This window comes from Cyprinus carpio, chromosome A9, assembly GCF_018340385.1.
Source record: "Cyprinus carpio isolate SPL01 chromosome A9, ASM1834038v1, whole genome shotgun sequence".
Classification (NCBI taxonomy): domain Eukaryota; kingdom Metazoa; phylum Chordata; class Actinopteri; order Cypriniformes; family Cyprinidae; genus Cyprinus; species Cyprinus carpio.
The window spans coordinates 18,416,509-18,438,510 of NC_056580.1; the positions used below are offsets into that span (position 1 = coordinate 18,416,509).

Genomic DNA, 22,002 nt, shown 5'->3' on the forward strand with positions numbered 1-22,002 from the left:
AAAGTCAAGTGGAAAACAGGCCTGGTCTTTTCATTTTTGTAATAAATGGATTTTCAAATGGATTAGAAACACTACACAAAACTCTGTTCAAACATTTTAATAGTCAAACAGTTTATATAAAAGAAAATTGAGCTGACAAAAAACCTTTAACATCGGATTGAAGGAAGAAACCATAATCTAGATTGTCACACATTTCAAAGCTTTTTCTTTTTTCAGTTATAATACTGTTTGACTCATTCCTCTGGATCCTCCCACTCACAATCCATCTAATTTATGAAAAGAAAATCGACCATGTGCTGCTGTTATAAGACAGTTGTGTGCAGTATTTGCTCTGGTGATGATAATGTCCATGAGCTGATATGTACAAAGACTGTTTTTCTATTGTAAATCACACACTCATAGGCACAAACATCAGGACTTGGTAAAAAACAAAACAAAACAAAAAAAAACTTACGATTGGCACGTGTGACCCAGACTTATCTTCACATCTTCAGACTTTCATTCCACTCCAATACATACATACAAACATATACTAATATAATCTAACCAACTCTGAAAATGCACAACAAGGCACTAGACACGGTGGAGGAACTGGCACATTGTGGACAAAGGCAAACAGACAAACATTTTCATTTTGAACTTGTTTTAGAAAGTCTCTGACAGGCAAGATATTAAAACGCAATCTTTGCTAAAAGCTCTTTATCTTTTGAATATGTATTTTTGAGTTAGAAATCGGTTTTTAAAAAGGATTGATATTCAACCAGTGCAAATTATTAAAAGAATTTCAGAAGGAAAGAAAAAGAAGACAGGGAATGTTATTATAGTCCTAGATTCATTTTTAAAATGAATATTTCACTCCAAACTCACAATTCTGTCATTATTTCTGTTCATGGGACACAAAAGAGTGTTCTTTTGAACTGATTCTTTTTGATGATTTGGTTGTTTTGTTCACGAATCAGTTCTAGAGTTCAGTTCACCGACACAGTGATCCAGAACCAACAGCTCACTGAAGGAAAAGATTATTAGTGGATTAAAGCTTTAATTTTGGCCTCTTTCTCATACAAAGCATTTGTATGATTTCAGAAGACTTGCAATAGAGCACAAAGCTCTTCTGGAGGTGTTTCTTTGTCATTTTTGGAGCTTGATGGACATTGTCACTATGAACTGTTGGTGTATGGAAAGAGCCACACTAAGATAATTTTACTTTTGTGTTCCACGAGTAAACAATGGCAGAATTATAATTTTGAAGTGAACCATTCCTTAAAGCACCCATTTACTCCTATGCATAAGTGCACTCAATTGTAGTACCATTGTTATCTAAATGTTAATAAATATCGGTGCAGGCTTGAGAACATCCTGGTTCACATAACATGCCATGCCCTGTCACTAAAATCTAAAATTCAACCTGAATAGAAGTATTATTTATAAACACTGTCTCTATGTCTGAGAAGGAACCTAGTGACAAAGAGTCACTCTCCAAAAGCGTCAGATGTAAGTTTAGACCATCAAGGCCTAGAAATCTACTTTTATCTATGGAATAAAAATGCTCTTTTCATATAAATCTCAAGAGCCTTCTATTCACAATGTGTCATATACAATGTGTGACGTACAACTGGTGTATGATCTGGAAATGTAGAACTTGGATTGGATTTTCATCACATTACACTGGGTTTCATGTACTTTCAATCTAACTTGTCTTAAGGCTGAAATACACTACACAACTTGATAAATCTAAACAGATTTTTAAAAACTGGGCATCATACACTAAATAACTGAGGATCACACACTACCAGGCGTTCAAGTTGTTCAAAACACAACAACCTCACACAGAAGTGTTTAACTTGTTGCTCGAAGGTGCATGACAAACAAAAACAGTATTTAAATCTGTCAACTCAAATCTGCAGTACGGCTCTGACTCATCAGGGCACAAATTTGGGAAAAAGTTGCATAGTGTATTCCAGTGTTTACTTACAAATAAATACTAAGTGAGGTTGGTAACAATGACGCCAATTCCTCTGTAGGTCCAAAAATGTGATATCTCATTTCCTGATGATATCACTGGTCAGTGACAACATGGGTGAAATGAGGGTGACTTCCACATGGTTTGTGCTTTCAAAACTCCACAGTTACATTATCATTCTTCAAGTGTGAGAAGTCAGTCAACATTTAGCAATCTATCATCAATCAGCCTGTGTTAAAGTGATTAAAATGGCTTTCAAAAAATCTCCTGTGCAAACAAGTGTGGCAGAACAAAAGTGTACCTTGTCTGCTATATGTTATAATCTATTGTTTCCATAATCAAAAATCTGTACAACTTCTGCAAGGTTCTTGACGATCTGTGCTTTAAAAACTATGACCAGTGCCTCTAGAAGGAGCCGGGGTCAAAATGTCTCCGAGTCCGAGTCGTTTTCAGTGGTCGTGCCCTCGCTGGAGGGGCAGGAGGGATCCCTTGGACTGCGGGGGCCTTGGGGGCTCTTGGCCGAACGGGGCAGAGATTTCAGCAGGGCACCTGGGGAAGGAGCTCCAGAGCTGCAAGGGGAGCAGAAAGGCATCATGGTAGCCAGAATGAGAGCCAGACAGTCAGCCACTTCCCTGCTGGGAGCGCAAGCCAGAGCAGGGGTGAGACCTGCGGGGAAAGACAGCCAAAGAGCAAGAGAGACAGGAAAGCAGAAAGAGGTGAAAGGAGGGATGGTGCAGTGGAACAAAAGGACAGTGGTGGGGAGGTGAAGGACGAAAGCACCATTCCATTAGTGCCTAGCTAGACAGGCAGCCAAACACATGGTCAGGGGGCAAAAGGGGACATGCATGACACCGTCAAAGCTTTGAAAGTAACACAGCTACTGCTTTGGCAAAAGCCTCTATGTCACTAACAAAAGATAGAGCATAGAGCGATCCACATACACAGACAATCTCTGCGTAAACTAAATCTGCAGAGATTTTAGTTTCAGGAAGACGCACCATTCTCATCTAGTACTTGAACACTGGCCCCACGAGAGAGCAGCTCTTGCACTGTCTGCTTCATCCCACTGCGAGCAGCCAAATGGAGAGGTCTGGGGACGTGAACGAGAAACATGTGAGCATCAGTTGCTTCTTTAATAATTTTTAAGAGCATGGCACAGACAACATCATGGGTTTGAATCCCAGGGAATGCATGAAGTGATAAAATGTATTCCTTAAATGCAAGGCAAGGCAAGTTGCTTTGGATAAAAGCATCTGCCAAATGCATAAATGTAAATATTATATGCAGTATCCCGTAATGTGAAGGGGAACTCACGTTTGCAGTGCAGCGTTGGTAGCAACGAGGGCAGAGTCTGGAAGTTTTCCAAGAATGAGCAATGCGCATTCCTCCATTCCCTGGACAGAGAGCAAGTAGAAAAAAACAAGAAAATCATCTTGAGAAGACCTCAGGGAATAGATTCATAAAAACATTCAAAAATACTGTTTGCAATGTGGGTTTTTATATCTGGCACAATTTTATTGTTTGATAATTATATGACGTATTAAAACCCTATGATTACAGTCACACATAGGTGTCTGCATTACTTTTACATTACTATTTTTGAAAAGGCCAAATTATTATAATAAACATAAATAAAATATGATTTGGGGTTGAGTAGATATAATGAAAACCTTTTTTATAAACTATATAGTTTATAATTTCTTTGTAAAAAAAAAAATAATAATAGTAAAGGGTGCAATAAAAATGTCATTTTGTCAGTGGGATTTTACAAAATGACATTTTGATTATGACAAATTCTAAAAATGATTATGAAAGATCACTGCACTACTGATGAAACTATGAAAAAGTAGAGACAGATGACCACGGCATGCAATGGGCTATACTTACATTACTGCAGGCTAGATGGAGTGCTGTGTTGCCCTTCTGGTCAGTCAGATTGAGGTTTACGTTGGCAACAGTAAGTAAAGCTTCTGTTTAAAACACGCCACACTTTGCATAAGCGCATTCAGATGAATCTATTTTCATACTTCATTAATACAAATGAACAGAGGCATAATGCAAATTAAAGGCATGACATTTTTTTAAATACATACCTACAACCTCGACCCTTCCTTTCTCAGCTGCCATAATCAGGGCAGTGCGCCCTGATTGGTCAACCTCATCCACAGATGCATTATGGGCCAGGAGCAGCTGAACACAGTCTACATGGCCAGCGAATGCAGCTGCATGGAGAGGTGTCCTGATAAACAGAGACAGCAGTTTTTAATAGATTTTTTCACTGATAGCTATAAAAGCAATGCTAATGATGAACATGAGAAAAAAAATTATTAGACACATTTCAACTTACACTGGTCTGTTTCTCAGGACTATCTTAACTTTTCCTAGCCAAATTAGTAATGACATTTAACTGTGTGCATGAAGGTGTATGAAGTCGGCTCTTAAGTTCTCAAATGTGTACATAAATATAGATTTTATTTAAAAAATATAATAATAATAATTTTGGAACCACTGTAGGTACAAATCTATTTTATTCTAATCTGTTTTGTCTTTCTTGACATATACCAAACTAACCTGCCCTTGGAGTCTTTGAAAGTTACAATCTTAGATCCCATGGCTTCTAATAAAAGGTTGGCACAGGTCTCATGGTCACTGACCCTGCAGGACAGAGGATTCAAAGACAGACAAGTTGAAACAGAAAAAAAAAGTGCAAAAGAAGACAGGCATGAAGAAAACAATCTCACAGCAGACATACACAGCACAGTGCAGCGGGGTGAAGGGGTTCCCATCAAAGTGACGAAAATCTCTTTGTTCGAGTAGGACCTCCACACAACCCTCATGACCTAGAACACATACACACACAATGCTAGTCCACTATACTTCACAAAAGCTACATTCCGTTAACTGATAAATAAAAGCGTCTTTTTAAAATCATAATGGAGACTGTTAAAACCAACCATAGTAACAGGCCCAGTGTAAGGGTGTGTATCCCTGGTTGTCTCGGAATGGGGGTATCGGGGGTTCAGAACATGCAATATTGAGCAATTCGCTCAACCAGGATGCATGACCCCTCGCCGCAGCCAGATGGATAGCTGTCCGACCCTTGGAGTCCCCCTGCAGCACGGATGCCTCCAGCTCCAACAGGGACTGAACACATTCCTCCTGTCCACACAAGAGCTGAGAGAGAGAAAGAGATAGAGTTTAAAAAAAGCCCTTGTACATCTTACAATTGATTATGTTTGACAAGACCAGGAAACTCACCCCCAGGTGCAGAGCAGTCAGACCTTGATGATCAGCCAAGTCCACACTGGCCTCACGCTCCAATAGAAGAGACACAGCATCCACATGACCCCCCATTACTGCCAGCATTAGAGGGGTCCTGCAGACACAAACACACATAGAATGAATACCCATTAATGCACTCTCATGTGCAAGAATATCCTCAATTGTGTTTAGATGGTTAATTAGAATTTGCCATTATTAAATCAATCAATAATCATGTCCATGGGTACATTTTTCTCATAGTTCGGGCAAAAGAGTTGAATCATTTTATTATTTATATGCGTATGAAGTGTGTACGTGTTTGATTTTGGCACACTAATTGAGATCCTCAATATTTATTTATTGTAGAAAAATAGTTATATGCATTTTAAAATTCATTAGTTGCAAAGTAATTTAAAAACAATTAACTAAATGTAGTCAGCAACTTTTTATGGGTAACAATTGGGTAACTTTTGTTTTGAAAATTGTTTTGTTTGACTTTTGCTATTTAAATATTTCAACTTGCCAAGCAACAATACCCATAAGTTGAGAAGTAATAAGACACGACACACTCATTCCACTCCAAAATCTTTGTGGCATTATAATGAAAGACTGTTGGAGTTATTAAATGAACTACTCACTGTCCCTGAGAGTCCGCTGTATCTACTAGATCTGCATTATCAGAGTCTTCCAGCAGGAGGCGCACACATGATGTATGACCATTCATTACTGGAAACAAACAAGAGTGTATTAAATACTGCATGAAAATGTACAGCTGTGTAATTTCCACCACACACAGATGTAATACCTGCAAGGTGAATAGGTGTACGTCCTCGGGTAGTATCTCTGCTTCTCGGCGAGGCCCCATGGTTCAGAAGTGTGAGAGCACAGTCAGTGTGGCCCCTGAGGGCAGCAAGAGCTAATGGAGTCCGGCCCACCTCATCCCCCTGATCCACCTCGCAGTGGCCCTCCAAGAGCACTTCTAGAGCCTGTGCATGACCGTGGTACGCCTGGAAACAAACGACCAACTGTCTGAAAATGTCTTTCACATATTTCAGTGAGGTTAGGGCCTGTCTATAGTAATTAAACCTTTTAGTATTAAAAACATGCAAGCTGTGCTTTCTTATGCAAAAGTTGGCTTCGGAATGCTAAGGTGTTCTCGGTGGTAGCCATGATTTGTTTTGAGCATGTTGTTATGTGGCTGTTAGGATGTGGTTGTGAAGGTGTAAATTTGGACTCACGGCCAGATGCAACGGGCTTCTGGTTTGGCTGTTCTCCATCTCATCTTGTTGGTTCTCATCTCTGTCCAAAAGCTGAAATCAGATTTAATATGAATTACAGCTGTTCTCATTAAACTCAATAAAAAGCTATTCTGAATTCAACTGGAACAAATTCATTCTTGCATGATAAACATATGCGGTGCACCAGCAATCTTTTTACCACATGACTAGACTACCACAAACCGGACTAAATTTATTTGCATGTTAAGTTACACATTTAAATCCACAGTAGACTACAGATGGAGGAAGTGCCCTGAGGCACTCACTGGACATATTTGTGTCCTCACCAGTTTCAGACAGTGTCTGTGGCCGTATGCTGCAGCATAATGAACAGCACTGTAGCCTTGTTTATCTTTGAGTGATGGGGCGGCACCATGCTGCAACAGGAACTCAAGACACCTGCACACAAAAATATAAATATATATTCAAATACACACACACACACACACACACACACACACACACATACCATAAAAAAGTAACTATAAAAAGTACAAAAAAGATCATGTCAAATTATGTATACTGTAGAAGTGGAGAGAGGGAAAATACATTCAGTTTGTCCCAGACATGAAATGATGAGGTTACAGACGCACGCAGACACAAACACCCAATGTTTTGGCATCAGAGCAGCACACATGTACACAGCACGAGTGACGGTGAGACAAGGAGGGGGGACACAGAACTCACAGAGCTGCCTCCTTCTCCCTCTCAGCTTGTACTCCATCACTCTCTGGTTCCAGGACCACACGCCGCCTGCAGAAAAATCACACACCCCTCACAAATCTTATACACAGATGCTTCTTACTCAACAATAACTCTTAACAATTTTTATATGTTGAAAACTAAATTGTATTACCATTAATTAAATATTTGGGAATTAATATTTGTTTTATTATTAACTATAGATATTTTGTAATTAATACATGAATGAGTAAATATTTATATAATTCAATAGTATAATAATAATTGTATATGTTACATGCAATAAGTCTGTGGTATCTTGGTATAAATTAAATTAATTAGGGTTTCCATCTTATAACTCATTCATGAAATTCTGGCAATTTATTTAATTAAACTAAGCAAAAAGGTGTTTCTGTATGCCATATCAAGTTGACATCAAACCCTTTTGTCTTTGCACATAAACTACCCCAATGATAGGAGACTTAAAAATAGCCAGTGGTTGCCATGGTAACACAGATATGTGTTAGTGTAGCTGCTAGCAGTCTCTGGAGATGGGGAATGACCCCACACTCGATTTCACCTGCTGTAGGACTACAGCTGCCTGAAGTGTCTAAATCACTTAATCGGGTTAGATATGCAATTATAATGATCAATTACATGTTGTTTGGCCACAACTAGCTCAATTTCTGCACTGTAAACTACTCATGTAGAGATATTTTTGACCACCAGTCAAGGTGTTTTTCACTGCACCATACCACTGCTAAAAATACAAACTATGATTAGGATGAAGGACGGTTTAGAATTATGAGCTGCAGATTTTTCCAATGAAACCCCTCGTAATATCTTACTGCAATACAAGTCTATTAGTGTAAATGACGAGATGTTTATTTTTGCAAACTGAAGGACAAATCCACTTTATAATTGAATCTTTAAACTTTATAAAGAATGGAGATGAAAATCACAGATGTCGCGGTTTGTGTAAATGTTGTGTACCTCCTGTCCAGGTCAGAAGCAGCAGCGTAGTGCACAGCAGAGCGTCCCCACTGGTCAGTGGCATTAATGCAGGTACCGCAGGACACCAAAGTCTCCAGGCACTGAAAGTGCTGACTAGCTGCTGCATAGTGGAGAGGGGTCCTGTCAACACCCACAACAAAAGAGAAGGGGGGGGGGGTAATTTGACAAAATTTAAGAAAGCTTCAGTACAAACAAATTCCACAAACAACACAGCTGAGGAAAAAAAATATTTTAGAAATGATTTAGAAATTATCAATATAAAAATGCAAATCTGATTATATGTGGTTGAAATGTTACTGTTCGCCAAAACGATGACAACGTTTTCCATTAAGCTAGCATTTTAAAAAGCTTAACAATTAAAATATTATTTTGACTTAATTCTTAAGAAATCTTAAAAAAAAAAAACATGTTGGTGACATGTTGAAATTTATGATATTAGAAAAATTTACTCACTCCTCCTGAATGCACTGAATAGCACAGATATATTAAGTACTGAATATTTATTAGCACATCTCCAGCTGAGGAGAGCACAGGCATGAAAAATGAATAAAAATGATCCTGATGTAAATGTCTTGCTTTTACCAAGAACTCACCTTCCATGTTTGTCCCTGCGGTTGTTTTTGGTTGGATTGATTGGTGATAGATTGATTCATTCATTATTAATTACTGACAGAGAGAGAGAGAGAATGAAAAAAATGAGCAAGAGTATAAGGACAGATAACAGGTCCAACAATACCGGTATTTGTCTAAACAATGGACGATAAAGTAGTCATTCGTTTTTGTATTTTATTCATACATAACTTCATGACTTCTACATTTTGTATCACAATCCACATCATACCACATCAGTTATAAACGTTCAATCACAAACAGAATAAGTAGACAGACCACCTGTAGAAAAATCACAAAACTCAATATAAAGTCGCACCATTAAAAGGTCCAGTCTCCTTATTGGTAAAAACTCTGCATCAGTCGATTTCTCTACAATGTGTATGCACACATGAAATATACAGTTTTTTAGTTTGATTTCAGCTAAGCTAAAAAAAAAAACATTTTTTTCCACAATCCAACAGGCAAAATCCAGATCTGCAAGACAGACAGACAGACTCACCCGCCCGCAGCTGCGACATGCAGACACGTCCTTCCCAGGTTGTCTGGTGTATCGATTTGGAAGCCTGCAGACAGGTGAGTCATTACTGAGAGGGCACATTATGCTATACCTCCGTCCTGTAGAGATGGAAGTATTGGGAGGAAGGACGCAGTGCATTGAAGAGGAAAGTGTCCCCAGACGCAGACAGCCAGAGTATCAGACCGCAAGAGGGGAAAGAATGACACAGGGGGGGAAAGGAGTCCAAAAAAGAGACAGTGTGAAAGAAAGAGAGACAGAGAGAAAGGATGTTAGTTCAGGAAAAACAAAGACAGTGCACACAGGATAGACAAGACAAACACACATTGCTCACAGAGGTGAGAACACAAATGTGTGCAACCAAGCAGAACAATTCAAAAGCATAGATATAGCATCTACAATCTAAAACAACAAACCAACAATCAAGAGTTAAGAAAGCACACAGATATAATGGCATGCCAGACCTAAGCAAAGAGACATGAGGAAAATTCATGCCCATCAATTCAGAGACAAAAGATCTTTTACGCAAAGTCAACATAATAAACCTAATTACAAAAAGAATTAGGTTTTTATGAAATAGTCATTTATGAAGAGGAAGGTTTTCTGAGTCACATCAACTTGAGGGGTATCTCATGGTTCAGTACTCCGTCCCTTCCTCATCTCAAAATAGACAACATTTTTTGTATTTATTCAATGTTATATAAAGGTAGTGCGACTGTAGCTTGATTTGATGGTGTAGTCGGTACCTGAGGAGAGAAGCTTCCGGCAGCAGTCAGCATGAGCATTCAGAGCGGCCAGATGCAAAGGAAACATGCCATGTACCCCTCTTCTGCAGAGAAGGAAAGAGCATATCAGAAACAACAAGTAATGATGTTTTATCAAGATTTTTTAATAAAGATCCAAAGACAGAGTCAAACCTGGTGCAGTCAGCTCCACTTGTGATTAGAGTGTTTATTAAGAGTTCATGGCCGTATCGAGCAGCGACATGCAGTGGAGTGTTTCCATCCTTGTCGACACAGTCAATCTCTCCACCTGTATCAGAAACACACACTTGTACTTTCAGTTTACATGCAAATCAGTCACGGGGGAAAAGTAAGCTTTTAGCAGGCTACCGTTTTGGATGAGTGTCTGGGAGCGTGTGAATCGTCCATGAACTGCCGTCAGATGAAGTGGGCTTTTCCCATCACGACTCTGAGGAAACATCAGGAAATGTTTACTGGCGTACAGCACACAGGTTTTGGACTGTCTGTCCATATTTGGTCCTAGATGGACATACCTGGACGTTGACATCAGCTCCGCTGTTGACCAGGAACTCCAGACACAGCGCACCATGAGTGGACGCAGCAGCAAAGTGGAGTGGTGTGAAGCCCTTATTATTCGGCTGGCTGACATTAGCACCGTAGTCGATCAGCTCACTGACCACTGCATCTTGCCCATTAAAACAGGCCACATGCAGTGCTGTGTTCCCAAAGGCATTGGCTTCATCTATCTATGAGTAAAGCATGCAATATAATAGTCAGCTCAAACTAGATGTTTTTCCCATGACCCCATGCTTCCTTCCCTACATGTATCTATTCTCATCCTGGGTACCTCCACAGCCAGGCTGAGCAGGTGTTTCACCACAGCGATCTGACCGTTGGAAGCAGCTGCATGTAGAGGCATGTATCCCCTCTTGTCCTTGCAGCTGATCTCGGCCCCTTGACTCACTAGTAAACACACTACATCTAAGTGACCTGCAGGAGTATAGAGAGAAGCTCATGAACACTTCAACACTTCAAAATTTAGCAGATTAAATGAATAGTTCACCTAAAAATGAAAATTCTGTTATTAGTTACTTTCCATTGTCTGTTAAGCTCCAAATAGAACAAAAGAACACCATAAAAGAGCCATAAAACTATGACTTAACATAAGTCTTTGAAGCCGTATAATAGTTTTGAGTGAGGAAAAAACAATACGAATGTTCGTAAGTGCAAATGTCTTTAGAAGACTTAGATTATTGCACATAATTAGTATGTACATGTATACAATATTGCCAAATAATGGTATCTAAATATTTTTTGTGAATTTGTTAATATAATGATATATTTTGCCGAGTAAGTGCATCATCTTTCATGTAAAATTATTACATTTAATCAATAAATTCAATTAGAATGATAAGATACTATTGGCTGTTATCAATCAAATGAAACCAGTATTAACAAAATCGATTTTTGAACTACAGAGATGACAGAAGTTGCTTCTGAAGTGGAATTTAGATATCAGTGAATCATTCATTAAAAAGATTTGTTCAAAACAGAAGCATATATCTTTATGAATGGGCTATTCACTCAAATGATTTGTTCAAAAACCCAGATTTGTACATTAACAAAATGCTAAATATATCTCTCAGTCTTAGGGTATGTTTTTTTTTTTTTTTTAAATGAGTGCCACACTTGATAATGTCAGCTTGATCATCATTAAAACAACATTTACAAAATTACAGTAGACTATACATATCGTACACCCTCATTAGTACGGACATCTGGAGTGGTGATGTATGTCCTTTTTTGAACTTGGCAGTCCCCAGTAACTCATTTTTTGCATTGAAATAGAAGGCAGCAGTGTGAACAACTCATTTTGTGTTCCACTGGAAATGACAGAGCATACACGTCACAGTTAAAGTTCCGTTCCCTCACCCATATATGCTGCCCAGTGCAGTGCACGGCAGTCTTTCTTGTCAAAGGCATTGATGTTGGCACCCTTGGCCAAGAGAAGGCTAACCATCTGAAATGAGAAAGAGGAAATTAAATAACAGTGATAAGACAGAGATGGAGAAATCGAGTCTCAATAGGCAGTAAAGCATGAGTCATTATGCGTCAGTAATTATGGGTCTCTTATTGTGTGCTGTGTGTTTGTCACAGTTTATATAATGACTATCTAAACCATTCTGCACTGCTGAGAGCACAATAAATGTCAAGCTATGCTGACAATGTTATGCAGGAAAATGAAGTCTGTTTCAACGGGCATGTGAATATTTATCAAAAAGCTGTCACTGTCTCAGTCTTTGTACTTGCAACACTTATTGCACTAGACTGAAGTGAAATAAAGTACTGTATGATCGGAGCCCTGCACATGACATGTGAGCAAAAATACATTTATTGTGGCCACAACTTAATAATTTGCTCAAACGAATTAAGAAGCTCATTTTAGTTCAACTGTGGCCACGATTTACTATTCAATCCTCCGTTTTATTTAAATAATGAACGCAAATGAAGAATTTGTTCCCACAAATAATACATTTGTTCAAATCGAGGGAATGAATTAGTACATCACGGCCAGGATTTACTAGAATGAAGGAACAAATTAGTAAAACATGACAACAAGTTATTGAAACGAGAGAATTAATTTTTAATTTGTGGAAACTATATATATATAATTTTTCCTGCATGTCATGTTTGGGGCTCCATAGTATTGCTATGAACTAAGCAAAATGTTTGGTTTCAACTTGCAGTACCTCTGTGTGCCCATTAAGGGCAGCGTGATGCAGGGCAGTGCGTCCCCCGCGATCTGAAACGTTGACGCTGCTCAGGAGCGGGATGATCACCTCAGCACAGCGCAGGGCCTTGTTGGCAGCAGCGACATGCAGCGGAGTCTGCCAGTTCTTATCCCGTGCGTTAACATCAGCAGAATGCCGGATCAATACACGAACTGCCTCCTAGATGTGTGCAAAGCATAACAACAACTATAACACTATATCGTGTACTTCAGGCCAGCTGCAATATGATTGACCAGTCAGCATCCAGTGTTGGAAAAATCTTATTATAATCACACAGGTGCCACTGCATATGATTAGCATTGTTATAAAGACATCCTGCTGCGTGACAACATTACACAACATTCTAACATGAGTGTTTGTTAAACAACTAAGCGCACCTCGCTACGTGATGCCACTGCCCTGTGGAGTGGAGTCAACCACATGTTGTCTTTGGCATTGACCCGTGCCCCTAAAATAAAGTAGGACAAGAAACAACAAACAATAGTCACCTCAATAAATTTAAGGCTCTATATGCTGTATTTGTAAAGGGGTAGTTCATTCAAAAATGACAATTCTGTCATCATTTACTCACCCTCATGTCAAACCCATCCTTTATGTTCCACGACAAAACACAGGGGTTTGGAATGAAATGTAATAAATGATGACAGAATATTTACTTTTGGGTAAACTAATACCTTTAATTTACGTTGATGGCATTTATTTTATATGAGATGCTGTAAAGGTACGATGGAAGGGAGGTGGGAATGGAATGGAGGGAGAGAGAAAGAGAGCAGCTCTACCTGACATAATGAGGAGCTCTGTGATCTCAGCATCTCCGAGGAAGGCTGCTGCATGAAGGGGAGCTCGCTTCTCAGTGTCCTGAGAGAGAATGAAAAAAAGACAGCTGGAGAGTCAGACACATGGACAGAGAGGATGGAAAGATTCTGTTAAAAATCAAATCAAAATGTCTATTGGCTTTAAACCCATCTATATGCTAGTGCACTCTTAAAAGTCGACAAGCAGAGCTGATACACATTTAGAATGTAATTTATTCCTGTGATGGCAAAGCTGAATTATCAGCAGCCATTACTCTTCAGTGTCTTCAGGGTGACATAATCCTTCAAAAATTATTCTAATATGCTGATTTGGTGCTCAAGAAACTTTTCTTTTCATATGCGATGTTGAAAAACATTGTGCTGCTTAATATTTTTGTGGAAACCATGATACATGAAAGCTTAAAAGACTGATGATGGAGTTTAAAAGAATAGCATTTATTTTAAATAGAAATCTTATAATATTATAAATGTCTTTACTGTAACTTTTAATCAATTTAATGCATCCTTGATAAATAAAAGGATTAATTTTACTCATAAAAATTCTTACAGATGCTTAACTTTTCAATAGTAGCGTATCTTGGATTTAAGTTTTTAACCAAAAAAGATCAGCATATTCCTTTAATACCATCTATAACATCCTAATAAGAGCAAGTGACAAATCATATTTTGCCATCTGTGGCATAAACAAAAGGCTACTGGCAAATAAAAAAAAAGGATGAGCCCTTCGATATGTCTTACCCCATTTTCCTGTTTCAATAGGAAACAGGCTACATCAACACTAGAAAGACTAGAATGCAATATAATGATTTCCCGTCATTGAAAGCGATCCACAACAAAGGAGCATTGACTGGCTCTTTACAATCACTGATAGAGATGCGGTGTCGACATCTCAATGTGTCCACTGTCTGAACCTGTTTGCACATGCAGCCTGAAATCGTAACTTTGACCAGCGGCTCTTTATAAAACATTTGGACAGCAAGCTAATTCTTGCTGGAGCCATTAGGGCAGACACAGAGAGACAAGTAGAATAAATAAATATTCTGGAAGAAGAATGGCCCTGAAAACTGTTTGTGTCCTGTTGCCTTTACTGAGACAAATGTATATAAATCCCTGGCTGTTGTCCATGGGATTCCTCGACTATTGTGCTGCAAGAAACAAAAGGATGAGATATAGTCATGTGAGGAGAAGAAGAATAAAAGAAACTGATCCATACCAGTGCATTGACGTCTTCTGATTTACATATGAGGACACGAATCTCATCAGGGTCTCCGTTAAAGATGGCTTGGACAAGGGGTGGCTGTAAAAAACAAGAGATTATTTAAACATGGTTTCTAGGAATAAAAGCATGAAGCATCACTGTTGCCATTGCTCATACTTAAAGCAACTGTATATAAGTAACTACGGACAACGGACCATTCTTTCTCTAATGTGACAGCACTTTTAAGGTAACAGATTTAAACAAATCCCAAATGCTAGCAACCCACTAGAACACCCAAGGAACCACCTATTAACACCCTAGCAACCACAGGGAAACACACTTAAAACCACTCAGAAAGCCGTTGCAACCATACAACAATGTCCTGGCAACCACCACAGTACAATGGCAGCAAACTATGCAAAGGCAAGCACCACGTTTTCGTCAGAAAGTATACAGAGCTACAAGAACCTAGATTATCCTTGTGAAGATTACATAAACGTTATGTTTTATATCTTTGGAATAACTTTGTCATTCAAATGATCAGTTCTTGAATCGGCTTCTCAGCACAAATCTAGGCTGCAAAACCACACAGCCTTCACCATTTCCATGACATGGCGTCATTACAGGGAGGCCAAATCGAGACCCAAAGAGCCCCAAGGAAGCTTTGCACCACACACTGTGGTCATTAAAGTCATGTTTCCGCTACGTAATTATCATCTTCAATCCTTGTTTATGGAGCAACTAAACTGATGCCAAATATATTTATAAACTGTATTTTGCTAGCTATTTTCCTAAATTCAAGTGCCAAGCTTGATATATTCATATGGCAGCACACTGAAAATCATGATAATCTGACACATGCGTGGGACTAGAGAAGCATAACTGAGGTGGTTTGAGCCAAACAGAGGTGGTTTGAGCCAAACTTGGCTGCATCTAAACTTCCAGTGTCTTTATCTGCAATAACCCCCACATCTCACTTCCTGTTGCTCTTTTTCACCTTCTCAGAAGCGACACAGAGGAAGCGTGGAAAGCATTTTCACTTCCGCTATACAACAGAACACATGCAGTCAGGGCAACATGCAAATGAACACACAGGTTACCTCAGAGCTCAACACTAAGGATGGCGATTGTAAAGACAGGGATGGGCTTTTTTAACGTCTTACCGGTATATCAGCTGAATTTGTAAACCCCCATATGAATTTAGATCTGTAATGGAGTCATATAAGTTCATGTTTACTGAAAAAATATGAACACATTTTTCTGACACTTCAAAATATGTTTCTAAGATTAGCTTCTTTTACTATGACTTTCTCTTTAATATGCACAACTACAAACAAACTCTCTATGTAGATACAACAGGAGAAGTGTTGTTGAGACCTGCTCTATTTTCAGCTTCATCACACACCTACTCACTTCAAACTCATTTCATCATCCGTATAAAACGATCTCTGCTGTGCCAATTCACCACAAGCCATCAGTCATTTTTAAAATTGGCTGCACATTTACTGCATGTCAACCATTTGTTTCAATTCACTTGTTTCCTTTTATTCCTCTCAAGACATGTGAGAAGAAACATTTAAGCCCAAGGTGAAACATCTCCAGGGCTATGAAAGAGCACATTCTAGACAATTATACTTTCTTAGGGGATATCATTTTCAATTTTTCCAATAATTAGTGCACCAGTGAACCCCCAGGTTTCCTTCTCTTGGTAACATATTTAAATCAGGAGAGTTCGCAACTACAACATTCAATAAATTTGAGAAAACCAAAGGCAAAAAAAAAAAAAATCACATGCACAAGATCAGGAATGTAAAATGTACACCAGAAGTGGCCTTAAACACTCTCACACTGACTCTGGGCAAATGGGCCATCCTTATTGAGCACTTTTATGTGAGCATTGATTGAATCTATGAGGATACAATGTTGAATTCTCTTAGCTATGAGATGTTGCCTCTTTCTAGATCGCATGCACAACCACACAGCTCTTCTCTTACTGGAAAGAGAACACAACAGCTGGTGACAACAGTGCTGTCTGTGTTATGGCACCGCAAAGCTTGGGGACGAGACTGCTGAGCGCTGGCACAAGCAGTGATCTGGATTCAGCTCATCACAAATGAGGACATTCCCCGACCTCCCAGCGCCTCTCCATGCCAAAGCCAAACTCTCAAACACTTAAGCCATTGTTGACATTCATTAGGCTACACGACCTCCCCCCAACCAACTCCCCGTCCCCTATGGCCAATAGAAGTGAGCTGGACTTCTTTATTAGCCAATGAGGCCTGGGGTTTCTTCACTTTTGACAACTGAACCACTGCAGGCTCTTCTTTAAAACAAAGTAGACTGACTCCTTAAGAATCATGGGTCTAAAATGAGGAACTGCTGATGTCACACAATAAATGAACTGCGAAACTGAAATCTAGTTCCATGTGACAGTATTTTAGCCCTGACTTTGAAGGTCAGCATGAAATGGATATTTGTCCATGCATGCATGTTTTTTGACCTTGTAAAATGCATTCAAAATATCATAACTTGATCTTCTGGTGAAACACCAGACTTCTCTCTGCTGACGTACGATAGACTTCTCCAAACATTTAGTCCAACTTACAACTGACTACAAATTCACATTCAGATCTGCCTCCATCCAAACAACAACCGATGGAAAGAACCAAAAAAAATATCTTTTTGAGTTTTTTTTTCCCACTCACAATACTGAAGAAAAGATCTGTTGCTATTTCATACGTCACAACTTTAGATAGACCATCCATTCTGCAGATCATCAGATTCAGGGGTTGTGTTGAGTTTGGTGAAGATGTATGTCTTCAACAACACAGTAAGCTCTTCTGGATAAATTAAAAACTGAAAGAATCTAAACTTTGTTTTCTGAAGGGTAAAAACTTAAACTGTCACGAAGTGCATAACAGAAGTCTTATGGACTGATGTGTAAGGCGTAAACACACTATCCTCTATTTCCTCCCTCTCGGGTGCTCTGAACTTGTGTCATGTAACCCTCCGAGACTACAAAAAAGCATGAGAGGGGAATGCTGAGGTTCAACAACTTCCTGTTCCTTTCCTCTTTGTGGCAAAGTATGGAAATCAAACTGGACATAAGACCAGAATGACGGTAAACATTACTGACACTCAGAACACTTAGTGTCACATATTAACTTCTACTAAATAACTGTCCTGGGTTTAATGCAAGGGACACCAAAAATAATTTCAACTTGTGTCTTAGTCCGTAAAAACAAACAAGACATGAGTTTACATTAATGCACTTTTAATGGAAGTCTAAGGGACAAGACACTGCTCCAGGATAAATGTTAAAATACAAACTCTCTTCACTGCCGCAAGACTTTACAACAGTATATGCCTGTGATGTTCCTCATTTGTAGGCCGTTTTGGATAAAAGTGTCTGCTAAATGAACGTAAAATGTAAATATGTGTTAATCTATTATCCAATCTTTCAACTCCTGTCATGACAGAGAAAAATCCACTCACTTCAATAAATTATTTCAGCTGAAGCAATGTAGTTACACCAAAGTACAGCTACTTAAAACAGCAGTCCCATCACTGAAGACTGATTTTGGCCAAGGGTCGAAATTTCTGATGCTAAAGACTTCCAAATGGGATGGTCTCCTTGTGAGGGACCCCACTGACATATATAAAGGCAGCTGTATAATGTTATGTATAAAAATACATTTACACTGTGAATGGAAAATATACAATTTAAGATTAAAACAGCTAAATAAATTGTTTCCTTTCCAAAATGTAAATAATTATAATTATACTAAAACAAATTGTTAACAAACTTTCTGTTAAATATTTACTTTTTATTAAGCTGACAGGAAAAAAATATTTTGGAAAAATATTAGGACGAAGAATAAATTATGAGAAAAACAGAATATATAAAATTACTGCAATTAATGACATTGTTGACCAGTCTTTAGAAATGTTACTCAGTTAAACAAATGTAAAAAAAAAAAAAAGGACTAAATGAAATTAAACATGCTTGATTAATATCTTAAGTGTATTTAAATACACATATTTTGTATGAACAAATTAATTTAAGTGCTCTATCAAAGATATGAGCTGCAGACTGCCCTCTGGAATCTCTTGCCATTTTTGGAAGTGCATTACTGTGCACACAATTTTTGTTTGCTATTACAGATTTAGGGATGATTTGGCATTTTCTGTGGCAATCAACAACATGAAGCTGTCGATAGTTGAACTTGTTTGAATCCAAAACATTGCTTCAACCATGCAAAGATTTAGTACTAGACTTTTTACTCTCTACAGTCTCACAGCTGAAAAATCTTCTCGACCCTGACATGAAGTCCATGGGGCCCCTGATAGACATCGAGTTACTTGTTGCAAGGACAACTTCCTAGAACATTTGCAATAGCGTTTAGATATGAGGGCATCACATGACCGTTAGGGAAATATATGTCTACTCTACTAAAAATCTACTCTACTCACACTTTGTGCCCGCCACATGAGACATGAAAGACTAATAGTTAGTGGAGTTGACTAGAACCAAAAGATGTAACATGTCATTTCAAGTTTGTGAAGTATAGTGGTAACATTCAATATATCACCAATGAAAATGAAATTATAGTAAATTTGATCTTTTACTAACTAGACCCTTGTACATTGCAAACACAAAAGCTTAGTTTGAAACTAAATTATTGCTATTGTCACAACAAAAGATTCAAATAAGTGAACAACAGTGATGTTTGTGAGAAACTGAACTTGACTAGCTGAGCTTCAACTGGGTGGAGCTCAACCATTTGTTGGTATTCAACTTATACTAGTTAGTTAAAACAGAAATCTGAATAGGTGTGTTCATAATGATATCATGAATTTGAGATGTTTTCTTCTCAAAACTTGTAATGGTGTGCAGATTAGTTTTAGGAGCCATATCAACATCAGCATCATGACACACTACAGCAGACAGCAGGAAGTTTGTTCATTCTAGATGAAAGCAGATCATTTTCCTTACACAAATGATGCAATAAATGAGAGCCACACTTTACCACAATTGTATCTCTCTTAAACTCAAATATGAAAGACATTCTTACACTGGTGTTGGTAAAACACATATTATTAATCATGCACTAAAAAAAATTTTACTTGTAAAATTTTACTTTCTTATAAATCATTTCCAAAGTAGTATCAGATTCATGACTTGCACTAATTGCTCAAGTATCTGTTTTTGACTTTCAGGAAGAGAGAATCTGATATCGTTTGAGCAAAATGCTTGACAGCAGAAACACGTGTGCTGTCATGCATTTTTAATATGCAATGCACATTCTGCACATACATCATGCAGTTTCAGCTGCAAGCATATATGGAGCATCAAATTATGTATTTTGTGCATTCATTGAAAATGACATTTAATCATGTGCAAATCCATCAGTTTGATCCAAGCAGCATGCCATCCTCCAAATAAACTGATCATTTTGCAATCAAAAATATATTGTGCGTTCAAAAAGCCTTGTGCAATTACCTGGTCGACTAGTTTAAGAACAGCCATATCATGTGAAACTGCACATCAAACTCCTGAAAAACCCTGGAGGTGAAGATTAATAAAATCCAGAAGTGGCTGTGCGCTTTTTTCACGGAAGGGTGATGCTGCACAACGATGTGGCATCAAAAGCTTGCTTCCTGCTTTGCTGTGGCTCGCACCCTCCAGGGGCCCGGGGTGATGTGACGGCCGTGGCCAGCTCTGCAGGCGCTATCTTCGGTCAGCGGGAGCAGCTTTAGCCGCTGCCTCACCACCAGCGCTCCGGCGCTCCGGGAAAGAGGAGAAGGGGAGGGAGGAAAGGATGCGCAGGCTGCTGTAAACAATCCGCATTTACAGACAATGGCATCCACAGCGATATCGATTTCAGATATGATATCCCTCTCGCCTATGTTCTGCGTAATGCATTCATTCCTTATAAGAAAATACAGGAAGTCAGAGTTTTTTGTATGCTTCCCCCTAGCTAATTTCGTAATACTACTATGGCGAAGGCCTGATTTATGAATATTAATACGGCCCCCAACTTTTCAACAGATTGGCTAAAAGGCAGACGCTGTCAGAGTGGGTGCTGCTGGGATGACCAATGAACGATTCCTTGCTGCGGATTTCTGAATTAAATAATGTTTCGTGAAGATAAATTAGGATGGGTGACTGGATGCTTCGAATAGATTAGGATGGAACGTCATCGCAACCTAATTAATATTCATAAACTGTGGCGTCGCCATAGTAGGATTCAGTGTTTCGTTTCCTCATCTGTATCTGATGCACCGAAAAGCCATCATCATCATCGCATCACTGCCCTCGCTTGACGCACGAATGATTCGTTCTAATGAATCTGTTCTGTTTAATGATTCGGTCACACTGATGACTCCAACGCATACTTGAATCATTTTTTGAACCGAATTGTTCGAACAAACTGATTCGCTAAAACAAATCAGTTCTCAACGCTCGTCCTCTCTGGTTACTCGCAAAAAAACAGATATCTCGTCTTTTGGAGTATACACGTTTACAATAAAATTAAAATAATCCATTAATTATAATAATGTCGACAGTTATTCTGTTTGTAGCTTGTTCAAATGTAGAGAGAGAATATATAATATATACTGAATATTGGCCAGTAATGAGTTAACGTTAACATCATGCTTGATGAATTCTATAATTGATGACAAATGCAATTCAGTAAGATTCGATCAATTTTACATTAAAATTACTGTCAGTGATACAGATAAAAATAAGTGTTAAGGTCATGAATTGTACAGTTTTAAATGGTCTTTATTTTTAATTATTATGTTCTTAAGTTTTTGCTGAACCCTATGATTTACACAGATGGAAGATTGCCACTATAATGCGATTAGATTTCACAGCTTTCATTTTTGTTTATTTGCTGCTATTCTATATTTGTGGTATTGTCTGTGCAGTTAATAAATTACGGCTGTACATCCTTAAAGAAATGGAAAACAGGAACTTACCCACAATGTCCCTGGAAGCAAGTGTGTTTGTTTGTCCTTTGCTGGATGACATCACCTAACAGACTGTGTGTGTCTGATTGATACAGAAGCTATATTTAAATAGGCGTTAGCTCTTTATCCAAATAATTATTTAAACTTTACAGCCAAG

General features: G+C 38.5%; 1 protein-coding gene across 1 annotated transcript; it reads right to left on the reverse strand.

Moving 5' to 3' along the window:
• Positions 1 to 82: 82 nt before the first annotated feature.
• LOC109096324 (serine/threonine-protein phosphatase 6 regulatory ankyrin repeat subunit B-like) lies at positions 83 to 20,877 on the reverse strand. The gene is made up of 28 exons (XM_042764449.1): positions 20,371 to 20,877; positions 14,883 to 14,966; positions 13,634 to 13,712; positions 13,232 to 13,302; positions 12,813 to 13,013; positions 11,995 to 12,082; positions 10,910 to 11,052; positions 10,596 to 10,808; positions 10,432 to 10,510; positions 10,237 to 10,351; positions 10,066 to 10,148; positions 9,305 to 9,368; positions 8,787 to 8,843; positions 8,173 to 8,313; positions 7,186 to 7,251; positions 6,786 to 6,897; positions 6,460 to 6,531; positions 6,027 to 6,228; positions 5,860 to 5,947; positions 5,219 to 5,336; positions 4,915 to 5,134; positions 4,713 to 4,800; positions 4,532 to 4,615; positions 4,054 to 4,199; positions 3,848 to 3,930; positions 3,275 to 3,354; positions 2,959 to 3,050; positions 83 to 2,626 (listed from the first exon to the last, which is right to left on the reverse strand). Exons 1-28 carry the CDS (start codon positions 20,395 to 20,397, stop codon positions 2,382 to 2,384), a joined length of 3,141 nt encoding a protein of 1,046 aa, XP_042620383.1. The 5' UTR covers positions 20,398 to 20,877; the 3' UTR covers positions 83 to 2,381.
• Positions 20,878 to 22,002: the final 1,125 nt, after the last annotated feature.